At 42.3% G+C, this 14,006-nt stretch overlaps 4 protein-coding genes across 4 annotated transcripts; all 4 read left to right on the top strand.

Moving 5' to 3' along the window:
* The first annotated feature begins 1,064 nt into the window (after positions 1 to 1,064).
* Positions 1,065 to 5,414, top strand: LOC139818132 (uncharacterized). The gene is made up of 3 exons (XM_071786674.1): positions 1,065 to 2,439; positions 4,287 to 4,766; positions 4,870 to 5,414. The coding sequence occupies exons 1-3, from the start codon at positions 1,065 to 1,067 to the stop codon at positions 5,412 to 5,414; spliced, it is 2,400 nt and encodes a 799-aa protein (XP_071642775.1).
* A 10-nt stretch (positions 5,415 to 5,424) lies between these two features.
* Positions 5,425 to 5,832, top strand: LOC139818127 (uncharacterized). Its single transcript, XM_071786666.1, has one exon. The coding sequence runs from the start codon at positions 5,425 to 5,427 to the stop codon at positions 5,830 to 5,832; it is 408 nt and encodes a 135-aa protein (XP_071642767.1).
* Positions 5,833 to 5,883: 51 nt separating this feature from the next.
* LOC139818092 (uncharacterized) lies at positions 5,884 to 6,360 on the top strand. Its single transcript, XM_071786560.1, has one exon. It carries the CDS (start codon positions 5,884 to 5,886, stop codon positions 6,358 to 6,360), a length of 477 nt encoding a protein of 158 aa, XP_071642661.1.
* A 6-nt stretch (positions 6,361 to 6,366) lies between these two features.
* LOC139818091 (uncharacterized) lies at positions 6,367 to 7,752 on the top strand. Its single transcript, XM_071786544.1, has one exon. The coding sequence runs from the start codon at positions 6,367 to 6,369 to the stop codon at positions 7,750 to 7,752; it is 1,386 nt and encodes a 461-aa protein (XP_071642645.1).
* Positions 7,753 to 14,006: the final 6,254 nt, after the last annotated feature.

Genomic DNA, 14,006 nt, shown 5'->3' with positions numbered 1-14,006 from the left:
CTGGTGCTTCGCCACCCGACGTATAATGGCTCAGCCGTTCAATCTACTAGCAACCTTCCTGCAGTATTGGTGAGAATATAATATAAATTATTATAAAATTATTGATAATTCGCTGCTTAACAATTGTGAGATATCTGCATTTGCATTACAGTTCGATAGTTATGCAAGTAATTCGAACGGAGGCTATAATGAGTAATGTGAAGCTGTTTACGTATGGTGAGAGATTTTTGAATAGGCATATAAAGCTAGGGAAATTCGATTAGTAGGAAATACTTCCGGTTAGCAGGAGACATTTCCGGCCACCTGATGGCGTTGCGAGACGCCTTGAGAATAGTCAGTCTTTCGGTAGATGCGCAGTTGTACAGATCGGTTGTTCACAATAAAACATTCGTATTCTCTAAACCGTGTCTATCAGTGATTCAATTCTATCAATACGTGCCTAGCACCGGTCCTTACTTGAGGACACAACATATTTTGGTGTCAGAAGTGGGATATTGCCGGATTCTTCCGGCATGCTTCCGGATCCTTCCGGAAAATTCGAGTCAGTGTCTCGCGAGCGTCTCTACGTGGGGACGCCGAGCAATCGCCAAGAAATCGCCGAGAAATCGCCGAGAAAGTTTCGAGCGTACGGTTCCGCAAAATCGGATAACGGGCCGTATCATCAAGACATTCAGACATTAAGACAATAGTCGTCGAGTTAAAGTCGACATTCCGAGACATCGGGAAAGTGCTGTGCACGCGTAATATAACGGGCCGTGCATTCGGGCAAAATAACTGTGCACATGTGCTACCGTGATCGTCGGACATCGATAACGGGCCGTGTACTCGAACATCGAAATCGCATATTTTGGGATTGTGAGCGGCGTCGTTCGGGCGCGAACCGGAAGCCGCCATTGCATACGCGCGGGAACGTGCGAGTCGACAGCGCTCGCAAGAGCTAAGGTCGCGACGCCTATACTAACAAGCCGTGTTCGGTTAATCGGCTCAGAGCTTCGCGCGGAAGCCACGAGAGTGAGAAATCGTCGGTCGGTAAAGTATAGCAGTACGAGCGTCGTGAAATCAAGATGGCAGAAGCGGAGATGAATGTAGCGCTGCTGAAATCATTAAAGTCGAAGCGTGCTCAAATTAAAAAACAGTGTACGCGAGTTCGTACGTACTTAGATAACTTAAACGCAGCACAAACGTCAGTGATTGAGTTACGTCAACGTCATCAAAAATTCGCGAATAACTGGAAAGGCTTCGATGACGTTCAATCAAAGATCGAAGAAATCGAACTGGAAGACGTCGATCAGGAAGATCATCAAGAAGAAAGAACACAGTTCGAAAACAAGTATTTCTCTATCGTCGTCGATTTGGAGACTCTGATCGAGGAGAAAAACGAGCGAGTCGTCCAAGAAGTGACAGGTGTCAGTATACAACATAACCAAGATGTAATAAATGGCTCAATGAGAGGTAACGCAAACGATTGCTTGAAGCTGCCTCGCATAAATCTACAAGAGTTTTCAGGCAAGTATGAAGATTGGATATCATTCAAAAACATATTTACTACTATGATTCATGAACATCCTACATTACCAAGGGTTCAGAAAATGCAGTATCTCATTGCGGCTTTAAAAGGCGAAGCTCATGATGTTATCAGTTCTTTCGAAACGTCAGACGACAATTATGATGAGGCTTGGAGTACGCTTAAAGAGAGATACGACGACGAAAGTTTAATTATACAGAAGCATATTCGAGCGTTGTTCAGTCAACCTTCGATGGTGAAAGAAAATCATCAATCTTTGCGAAAATTATTGGACAACGTGATGAAACATATACGTGCGTTAAAGGCTTTGAAACGACCTACCGAACAATGGGATGATTTGATGATTTATCTCGTAACAAGCCGATTGGATGCAGCAACAAGCAAAGAGTGGGAAACCTCGATAAAGAAAGGAGTAATACCAAAATTCTCGGAGCTGACGGAATTTTTGGCTCAACGATGCAGGGCATTGGAAGCTTCATCTCGTACGCAGAAAGCAATTCAAGGAAAGCCTGAACAAAACAAGAGTACAGCAGCGCATGTAGCGACTACGAAGATTATGTGCGCCTATTGTGGTAAAGCAGATCACTTTATTTATAAATGCAGCGATTTCAGCCAACTCAATCCTGACCAGCGTATAAAAGAAGCAAGAACGCGCAAATTGTGTTTGAATTGTTTGAAAGCTGCATCGCATCAAGCAAAACAGTGCAATTCTGGATCTTGTCGGAAGTGCGACAAGAGACATAATACTCTTCTACATTTGGAGTATACTACAAAGCCTTCTGGAGATTCCGGCTCAGGAGACGACTTTAAAAACAACGAAAAGGTAGTGGCCATAAGTGTGAACCATTCCGCTGTTGGGCAGGAACGACAAGTGCTTCTAGCAACAGCAATCGTCAACGTTTTGGATATAAAAGGTAGAGTGAGTCCCAGTTGCGCACAGAATAAATCGGACACAGCAGGTTGAATGAATCGGACACAGTGTCGATCGGACACAGTAGGAAACGGACACACGGTGGTTGCAATCGGACACAGTGCGGATTGGACACAGTGCCGATCGGACACAGTGGCGATAAGTAATCTAATATATGTAAATCCTTTATTCAAGTAATCTATGTAACCTTTTATTCAATTATTCAATTAACTAAATTTTTACAATATGTGTTAAATTTTAGGTAAGTGTATTTATGTCACTTTGATACATTGATAATATAAACTTATTCCGTGACAGTTTTTCTAACTTCAATATAATATATATGTGGGTAATTATTCAGTTTACACCCTTCACCTCCGATTTTGATGAACTTAGGCTCAATCGACGCGTTTTTGCACGAAACGAAAGAATCTGGCAGAAAAAAGTGTCGCTCTGCCCCGCGACGCGAGATATTAATCGTTAAAGTTGACAAGAATCAGGTTATGATTCCTGTCATACCGACGACATGTAGCAACACTGAACGTGCCCTGCGGCCACATGCGCATGCTCAGTGGTCGCACGCGCATGTAAAACTGCGCCAATTTTAAATGAATCAATCGTGCAGAATAACCAAGCATCTCGATTCAAGCAGTTAGGTCTCACGCTGGGAGTTTCATTATTTTAATTATGCGTGGGAAGCACACACACACACACACACACACACACACACACGAGGGGTGCAAAGGGGGGGCCTTCGGCCCCCCTCCCCCGCACCCACCCCGTCGGTAGGCAGCGTGGACCTCGCTTTACAGCATAAAGTACATGCTAAGTTGTAAAGCGAAATTATAAAGCACATGCATGGAGGGGTGCAAGGGGGCTTACATGCGTGAGCGCACGTAAACAGGAAGGCTTTTCTCCCCTGCACCCTCCCACTGTGTCCGATTGCAACCACCGTGTGTCCGTTTCCTACTGTGTCCGATCGACACTGTGTCCGATCCGCACTGTGTCTGATCCGCACTGTGTCCGTTTCCTACTGTGTCCGATCGACACTGTGTCCGATCCGCACTGTGTCCGATCTGCACTGTGTCCGATTGCAACCACCGTGTGTCCGATCGACACTGTGTCCGATCGACACTGTGTCCGATCCGCACTGTGTCCGTTTTCTACTGTGTCCGATCGACACTGTGTCCGATCCGCACTGTGTCCAATCTGCACTGTGTCCGATTGCAACCACCGTGTGTCCGATCGACACTGTGTCCGATCGACACTGTGTCCGATCCGCACTGTGTCCGATCCGCACTGTGTCCGATCTGCACTGTGTCCGATTGCAACCACCGTGTGTCCGTTTCCTACTGTGTCCGATCGACACTGTGTCCGATTTGCACTGTGTCCGATCCGCACTGTGTCCGTTTCCTACTGTGTCCGATCGACACTGTGTCCGATCCGCACTGTGTCCGATCTGCACTGTGTCCGATCTGCACTGTGTCCGATTGCAACCACCGTGTGTCCGATCGACACTGTGTCCGATCCGCACTGTGTCCGTTTCCTACTGTGTCCGATCGACACTGTGTCCGATCCGCACTGTGTCCGATCCGCACTGTGTCCGATCCGCACTGTATCCGATTGCAACCACCGTGTGTCCGTTTCCTACTGTGTCCGATCGACACTGTGTCCGATTCATTCAACCTGCTGTGTCCGATTTATTCTGTGCGCAACTGGGACGCTCCCTAAAAGGTACGCCAAGGCCATGTCGAGCGTTACTGGATAATGGATCGCAGTCTTCTTTTATCACAACTAATTGCGCCAAAACCCTTGGTCTCAAGCAAAGGTCAACGCATATTCCAATATTAGGGTTGGGCGAAACGTCAACTCAAGCTCGCAGCTTAGCGAAGATAACGCTGCAGTCTAGGATAAATGAATATCAAGCGAAGCTCGACTGTTTAGTAATCGATCAGATAGCTCAAGCACTTCCAAACAATCATCTAAATTTTGGAGAGTTGCAAATCCCGAATGGCATAACGTTAGCAGATCCTAAATTTAATCAATCATCAAACATAGATCTGCTGCTGGGAGCAGAGATATTTTTGGACCTTTTGTGCATCGGGAAGATTAGACTTGTGGAAGATCAGCCAGTTTGGCAGAAGACACTGTTCGGATGGATTGTCTCGGGCAGTTTCATGACGAGAGATAAGCCTGCGAAGGGCACAAGGTGCAATCTAGCTCTTGATGCTCAACTTCACGAAAGCATGGCACGCTTTTGGCAGCTAGAGCATAACATTCGACAAAATACACGAACTCCGGAGGAATGTTATTGCGAGAAGCATTATGCGAGTACATAGCGAGTACAAGCGCAACGAACAGGGTCGATTTATTGTGACTCTACCAACGAGGAACGAGCAGATCCAAAAATTAGGAGATTCCTTCGAAATTGCAGTACAACAATTCAAGAGATTGGAACGTCAGTTAGAACGAAATCCTAGAATGAAGAAGGAATACAATGAATTCATGAAAGAGTATCTACAATTGTGTCACATGAGGGAGATTTCACAGGACAGTGCGTCGAAGAATGTAAGGCCACACTGTTATTTACCTCACCATTGTGTAATAAAAGAAGGAAGCGTTACAACACATTTGAGAGTCGTATTCAACGTATCAAGCAAGACGACGACCGGCATATCTTTGAACGACGCCTTGATGGCGGGTCCAGTTGTTCAGCCAGATGTATTCTACATTCTTCTAACATTACGTATTTTCATAGTGGTCTTGATTGCAGACATTGCCAAGATGTATAGGCAAATATTGATCAACGAGTCTCAAGTGCCTTTGCAGCGGATTGTCTGGCGTGAACATCCTAACGAAGAGCTCAAGATATTCGAATTTCAAATTATTGACGCTAACATACGGCACAGTTCCGGCTTCATATCTAGCTTCCCAAACGATCCTGCAGTTGGCCAAATTGTTGGCAGATCGTTATCCTAAGGGAGCGCTGATGGTGCTGAAGAGGTTCTACATGGATAACTTCGCCGGGGGCGCGAACAACAAAGAAGAAGCAAAAATTGTTCGAGATGAGATAATGAATCTACTTCATGAAAGCGGATTCATTCTGCGAATGTGGGCGTCAAATGATCAAAACGTACTGTCTGACATGGCAACATCATCGATATCCAATTACATGCTAGAATTAGACAAAGATGGTACGACTAAAACTCTCGGAGTTAAATGGAATCCTACAGAGGACGTGTTCCAATATGAAATTAACGTGGATTCGTCAAGAGGGTATACGAAGAGAACCATGCTATCGGCCATCGCTTCCATCTTCGATCCGCTGGGCTTCTTGGCGCCGGTGGTAATAACCGCGAAGATTATGATCCAAAAGCTGTGGAAACTGAAAATTTGATGGGACGAGTCGTTGCCATCTGACATCTATACAGAATGGTCAGACTACGTTATGAAGATGCAAGAGCTGAACGGTTTCAAAATACAGCGGGCGGTCATCAGCGAGGACGCCGTGGAATTCGAATTACACGGCTTCTGCGACGCTAGCGAACTCGCATACGGAGCTTGCGTTTACCTGCGTAGCCGTGATGCACAAGGAAATTGGTCCGCTCAATTGTTGTGTGCTAAATCGCGTGTCGCGCCTGTCAAGACGATATCAATCCCAAGAGCAGAGTTATGTGGCGCTCAGCTGCTCGCACAGCTGATAGCCAGAGTCAAGAGCGCTATAGAAATAAAGATTGCAAAAAAATGCTACAGGACCGATTCGCGTATCGTGCTATATTGGATCCGGGCGACGAATAAAAAATTACCAGTCTTTGTCGCACATAGAATTGGAGAGATTCAGGAATTAACCGCCATTGAAGATTGGTACCACGTAGGAACGAAGAGTAATCCCGCCGACTTAGTATCGCGTGGCGCTACTCCGTAAGATTTGATGGGTTCTCAGTTATGGTGGAACGGACCGCTATGGCTCCAACACGACAAAATCACGACGCATCCTTTAACAACGTTGGAAGACAATGAGGAACCATTAGGCGAAGATGGGGAAGACAGCGTGATAGTAATGCCATTGCAAACGGAGAATGATATATTCGGCAAGTTCTCAACGCTCAATAAGCTGATTCGTGTTACAGCTACCTGTATCCGCTTTGCACTCATATGCCGGAAGGAAGTAGAGCGAGGTAGGTCGGAACCCCTAAGCGTCGATGAATTGGAACACGCGCGAAGATGTTTGATCAAGATGGACCAACGAGCTGCATTCTCAAAAGAGTTAGAGGCCTCGGAAAGAGGCGAATGCATCCCTAACAAAAGCATTACTAAACATATGAGTCCGATTTTGGACGATCAAGGTATCTTACGCGTGGGTGGCAGGCTACAAAATTCGAAGCTACAAGAGGGCGCAAAGCATCCAGTCTTACTACTTCATCGCTCTAGGTTTACAGAACTAGTCATCGAACACGAGCATAGAAGAATGTTACATGCAGGAGCGAATTCAACTCTTGCTGCTGTTAGGTTAGAGTACTGGCCGCTCAAGGCGCGCGGTACAGTTAAGCGATTATTGGTCCGTGGTTGCATCACCTGTTTTAAATCGAAACCTCAAATTCCGGAACAGATTATGGGCAACCTACCGGCACACCGTGTGACGCCGTCCCGTCCATTTGAGAACACAGGCGTATACTTCTGCGGGCCTATATACGTTCGGGAAGGAAGAGGAAGAGGCAGGAAAAATATCAAGGCCTACGTAGCAGTGTTTGTCTGCATGACAACAAAAGCTGTGCATTTAGAGGTAGTATCGGATTTGACGACGGAGGCGTTTCTGAACGCTTTCAAGAGATTCATCGGCCGCAGAGGAAGACCGTCTGATGTATTCTCGGACAACGGAACCAACTTTGTTGGAGCTAACCGTGAGCTGGAGGAGCTTCAAGATCTTTTAAACCGAGAGGAGGAGCAGAAGAAGTTAATAGATTACACCGCAACGGAGAAAATCAAATGGCATTTTATACCATCTCGAGCTCCACATTTCGGCGGCCTATGGGAGACGACGGTCAAATCCTTCAAGAATCATTTTTATAAGGTGGCTTCAGACGCAGCCATGACATTCGAGGAGGCATCTACGCTGGTGATTCAGATTGAAGCTATTCTGAACTCGAGACCAATAGCCGCTTTTTCTTCAGATCCGAACGATCTGAGTTACCTGACAGCCGGTCATTTTATTATCGGGAGTTCGTTAATCTCTTATCCCGAACCGAACTTGGCTCATCTTACAAAAAATCGACTCTCGAAATGGCAGCTGCTAGAACAAATTCGTCAACACTTCTAGAATAGATGATCATCCGAGTATCTTCTTCAACTTCAAGGGCGTTCTAAGTGGTACAAGAACAACGATGCGCAATTCCAAATCGGGCAGTTGGTTCTGTGCAAAGAGGATGGGCTGCCACCTTTGAAATGGGTGCTCGGACGCATCCAGGAAGTCTGTCCCGGGAGCGATGGAATAGTCCGAACAGCCGTGATAAAAACGGCCAAGGGGGCCTTCAAGAGGCCAGCGACGAAACTTGCTATTCTCCCATTAGAGGACAATTTAAACAACGTGTTAACATAATTTAGTTTTATTCGTTTTCTTTATTTGCTGACGCATTAAAAGTAATATATCTATATTTTTGTTTGTACATCTAATATGTTGAAGTTTCAATGGTTTAACGATTATAGTTATTAAATCATACAGTCATTTATTTCAAGAATTGTTCAGATCTTATGTTATGTACTAAAGTTTTCTTTATTTTAGCAGTATTAGTTTTGACAACCAAAGTCGTCAAGGCGCGCGGCATGTTTACGTATGGTGAGAGATTTTTGAATAGGCATATAAAGCTAGGGAAATTCGATTAGTAGGAAATACTTCCGGTTAGCAGGAGACATTTCCGGCCACCTGATGGCGTTGCGAGACGCCTTGAGAATAGTCAGTATTTCGGTAGATGCGCAGTTGTACAGATCGGTTGTTCACAATAAAACATTCGTATTCTCTAAACCGTGTCTATCAGTGATTCAATCCTATCAATATGTGCCTAGCACCGGTCCTTACTTGAGGACACAACAGAAGCTGTGCTTCTTGATACTAAGCTGCATTGCGGAGGACCAATATGCAAACAGTTTAATGCACGACGCGAATCTGGCATTTAGAGTTCAGCTACATAGAGTACCTATGCATCATAGAAAGTTGCAGGATAAGGCAGCGCCGGCTCAACCGCTTGCAGCTACGTTACTCAGTATCTTTTCAATATATGTTTCAGGAGTTCGTGTTTCTTATGTTCTCTCGAAATATAATAGAAATCAAATAAGGACAGAGTTCCACTAGTCGAAGCATTTGCAGCTTACAGCTTATAAAATATTTCTTATAAAATGTAAATGGTTGTCTAAATTTCGAGACGAGTTATAATAAATTAAAGAACGTTTTAAATGCTCGTTTTTCATTATGTTACTTGAAATGATTGTTATCTATATTGTTTCGTTATAGATCTGCTTGTCGAGTTTGTGAGATCATATATAATGAAGAAATTTCCGCTTGAGTTATATCATCAATGTATCTCATCAATGTATCGGCGTAGTTATTTTTTTATTTTTTAATGCAATAGGATTTTTTTACTATGGCATGATTGAGAATTAGAGGTTGCAATGTAATCATAGAGAAATGGATATGTTTCCATTATCTTTCATACTTATAGCTTAATAATCTTTTTTAATTTGTTTACAATCACAATGTGCTCATTTATCAGACATTAGATGGAGATGTACTTATATAGAGGACTTAGGTTAGTGCGGAATATTTCTACAAGGAGATAGTGCCAGCACTCCTGGTTTAGACCAGTGGGTGCTGGGACTGTCCTCTGTCGAGGACAGAGTCCGTATTGGTCGATGGCCTTGATCCAGCTTTGACCAATGGGTGCTGGGACTGTCCTCTGGCGAGGACAGAGTCCGCATTGGTCGATGTCCTTGATTGAGCTTTGACCAGTGGGTGCTGGAACTGCCCCTTTTAGGAATAGAGTCTGCACTAGCCTATAAATCTTCCAGAGGAAACATGAATACATCTCCTTTTGATGTCTAGACAAGCATGCTCGTAAAATGATTCAGAAAAGAGATTATTAAACTATAGGTATAAGTCCGACAGATAAACGCGTTATGATAAAGTAAAGGATAGTATAAGTTATATATTATAAGTTAATTATAAGTATCAATATTAATTGTCATACAACTCTGAAATTAGAATCACTTGTCAGTGCTTAAAATGTCTTATGTTCATTAAACCGCTAGTAAAATTTTTTCTTTTTTTTCCGAACGCAATTTGATTGTCTTTTTACAAAGTTGTGATTGAAAATCAGAGATTGTACATACAATTGTGTGACTAGGTAGTTTTACATAATTATTTTCTATAAAGAATTGGCTGGTGGACTCCACAACAAAAACAGATTCATGTCTGATGCTTATAATAATATATATACATATGTGCAAGTACAACCTATATTTAATTATATATACAACAACAGTAGATCTATTTAAATTGAAGAATGTAAAAGCCACCAGCCAATATGAAATTTAGATTTTGGAATATATCGCATATATTCCATAGAATATACCAAAGATTTTATATGTGAGGAATCCTTGAATGATCCTTGACCGAATCAATATGTATTGTGATAAAAAGCTGTTTAACCAAAAATGTTTATTAACCAAATAAAAAAAATGTTATTATATATTAATATAATATATATAGAAAAATATAATATATATTTTCTACAAGTTTGGAGTGCAAAATATATCTAATAAAATGATTATTCAATATATATTTATATTTGTCTCTTTCCTGCGCAAAAACATGTGTCTTTTGCACATACTAATTCCAGAAAAGGTTTTTAAATTAATTTCAAGCAAAAGCAAATAAAACAGTTTGTTTTCGCTTAGAATTAATTTAAAAACCTTTTCTGGAATTAGTATGTACAGAAGGCAAATTATAAATTAATTAATATATACAATAAAATGTAAGAAAACGGTTACACTGCAGTTATATTACAATAATGCTTTAAATTATATTACTGCTATATAAATGTTATATAACACCGCTATATTATATTATATAACTGCAATAATCCATGAGTGGGAAATTACAACTAACGTCTATATAACTGTTACGATCGTGTTATATTGCGTGTTACATTTCATTATATACTGGCAATATAATCGTTATATATCTGTTTGCTGGGTTATTGAAAAATACATCTGTAAAATCTAGCATTTAAAAGAGCATTACGGAAGCAACGTAACAGAAACGCGGAACGCGTCGCGCGTCGCCTCGTGGCTGTCTTGATGGAAAGTCGAGATATGCCTGCTCGTCTCTAAACCGCGGTGTCCACGATGCAAGAACTGTGTCCAAGTTTCGATTTAAGCCAATCAACTTGCAGCTCTTACAGAAAAGTAGCAGTTTCATTGGCTTAAACCAAAACTTGGACACAGTTCTAGCATCGTGGACACTGGGCCTAAGACTCGAGCAGAGCCGAGCACGGAGCGCACACGGACACGGCGCGCGCTTGTAGTGGTGGCGTTCCTCCACTCCAAGAGCACCGTGGGTGCTAGAGGGCTAAATTTTGCACCACTGTGTATACGTTCAAAAAACGTATATAAAACTAACATGTGCTACCTGGAATACGTCCGATATTATGCGCATACGGTTTTTTCTATTTTCTGGGAAAACGATTGACCATCAAAACGATTGAACCACCAAACGTGATATTCGTGACCATGCACCAAACGATTCCACGTCGAATGAGCCGTAAGAAAGTTAAATTGGTTGAAAAATAAAAATTGTCCGGCTAATTTCACACCCAAAATTTTATTTATATTTTACAGGAAAACAACTAACCACCAAACGATCTGACTAGACACCTCCGTGAAATTGGCCGGACAACTTCAACGTATCGAACTTTCATTAATTGGTATCGATTGGTGGTCGTTTGGTGGTCTTTGGTAGTCTAGTCCGATCGTTTGGTGGTTAGCCGTTTTCCTGTAAAATAAAAATAAAATATCCGGTGTAAAGTTAGCCGGACAATTTTTTTTAACCAATTTAACTTTTTTATAGCTCATTTGACGCGGAATCGTTTGGTGGTCACGAATATCACCAGTAAAACGTTTGGTGGTCAACCGTTATCCCAGAAAATAGAAAAAACCGTATGCGCATAATGCCGGACATATCATATACTCTGTGCCATTAGTCGGAAAAATTGTATTTATCATCCAAATTGACTTTGATAGGGCTCATTTGACGCGGAATCGTTTGGTGGTCACGAATATCGTCATTAAAACGTTGGGTGATCAATCGTTTTCTTAAGAAATAGAAAAAACGGTACGCTCACGCCATTGGTCGTATGACTCCGTGACGTTAGCTCGGCAATTTGATGGATAAACATTATTTATCAATCAAATTGACTTTCATACAGCTCATTTGACGCGGAATCGTTTGGTGGTCACGAATATCGTAAATAATATTTATCTAATTATAATGTCACGAATTCATACGACCAATGGCGTGAGCGTACTGTTTTTTCTATTTCAAAAGAAAACGATTGACCACCAAACGTTTTATATAATGATGATATTCGTGACCACCAAACGATTCCGCGTCGAATGAGCTCTATCAAAGTCAATTTGGGTGATAAATATAATTTTTCCGACTAATGGCACAGAGTGACACGTCCGGCATTATGCGCATACAATTTTTCCTATTTTCTGGAAAAACGGTTGACCACCAAACGTTTTAATAACAATATTCGTGACCACCAAACGATTCCGCGTCGAATGAGCTGTATGAAAGTCAATTTGATTGATAAATAATGTTTATCCATCAAATTACCGAGCTAACGTCACGGAGTCATACGACCAATGGCGTACGTGAGAGTACGGTTTTTCCTATTTTTTAGGAAAACGATTGACTACCAAACGTTTAATTTTTACGATATTTGTGACCACCAAACGATTCCGCGTCGAATGAGCCCTATCAAAGTCAATTTGGGTGATAAATACAATTTTTCCGACTAATGACACAGAGTAGTACGATATGTCCGGCATTATGCGCATACGGTTTTTTCTATTTTCTGGGAAAACGGTTGACCACCAAACGTTTTACTGGTGATATTCGTGACCACCAAACGATTCCGCGTTAAATGAGCTATAAAAAAGTTAAATTGGTTGAAAAAAAAATTGTCCGGCTAACTTCACACCGGATATTTTATTTTTATTTTACAGGAAAACGGCTAACTACCAAACGATCGGACTAGACTACCAAAGACCACCAAACGACCACCAATCGATACCAATTAATGAAAGTTCGATATGTTGAAGTTGTCCGGCTAACTTTACAAAGGTCCAATTTTACCAACCACGGTTAGCTCAACCGACGGTTAGGGCCATTCTACAATACGTCGCAAACGATGGCAATAACTGCTAGTTGAAAAGTGTTATTTCTATGTTGCGCTTGTCAATTGCGGTTGTCAAAAGAGAGTTGGTGAACTTTTGACTTTTTTGGCGACAGTAACTAGTGGCAATATCGGCAATCAGAAATAACACCCCAGATAGCAGAGTGCGTCAAGTGACATTATAATGTCGTCAAAGTGACGTCTCTAACAATAACAATCCGTCTCTTTGACTGCACTATTACGAGCTCCGGTAACTTAGCCGGTCAACTTCGATTTTATTATTATTTTTTTTTATTGTTTGTTCGTCGTTTGTTGGTGATTGTTGGCCTAATTACAACGTTTGTTGGTTCTTAATTTTTTTTTAATTAAAAAAAATTAGCGTTATGTTAGCCGAAAAAATCTCATTTTTAATTAAAAAGCGGTCTAATCGATGCGTAATCGTTTGCTGATGATTGTTGGTCTAATTTTAGCGTTTGTTGGTTTATTATTAGTCTTAAAAACGAAAAATTATTTCGGTAATCGACACTGAACATATGTCCTGCGGCCACATGCGCATGCTCAGTGGCCGCACGCGCATGCAAAAGTGCGCGATTTTGAAACGTATGTATACTTATATAATGCATATCACTTATTGTTAGCTTTCAATGATGAATATATCTTATATAATATATCAAAGTACATACGTGGGCGGGAGGGGTTTGCTCCCCTGCAGTGCCCTGCACCCCCCTCTCATGCATGTACTTTATAATTTCGCTTTACAACTTAGCATGTTAAGTTGTAAAGCGAGATGTACGCTGCCTACCGGCGGAGGTGGGTGCGGAAAGGGGGCCGAAGGCCCCTCTTCCCCCCCCTCCCCGCACGCACGCACGCCGTGCGTGCGTGCGCGTGTGTGTGTGTGTGTGTGTATGCATAACATCTACAATTTAATATAGTCAGGATAAACTAATAAAATCTATTAATTAGTCCTGACTATCCTGACTATATTAAATTGTAGATGTTATGCATACATACACACACACACACGCACACACACGCACACACACGCACACACACACACACGCGCGCGCGCGCGCGCGAGGGGGTGCAAGGGGAAACCTTCGGCCCCCACCTTCCGCGCCCA

Source organism: Temnothorax longispinosus, chromosome 1, assembly GCF_030848805.1.
Source record: "Temnothorax longispinosus isolate EJ_2023e chromosome 1, Tlon_JGU_v1, whole genome shotgun sequence".
NCBI classification, from domain to species: domain Eukaryota; kingdom Metazoa; phylum Arthropoda; class Insecta; order Hymenoptera; family Formicidae; genus Temnothorax; species Temnothorax longispinosus.
The sequence above is the reverse complement of the archived record's forward strand: the minus strand, read 5'-3'. Positions and strand labels throughout refer to the sequence as shown.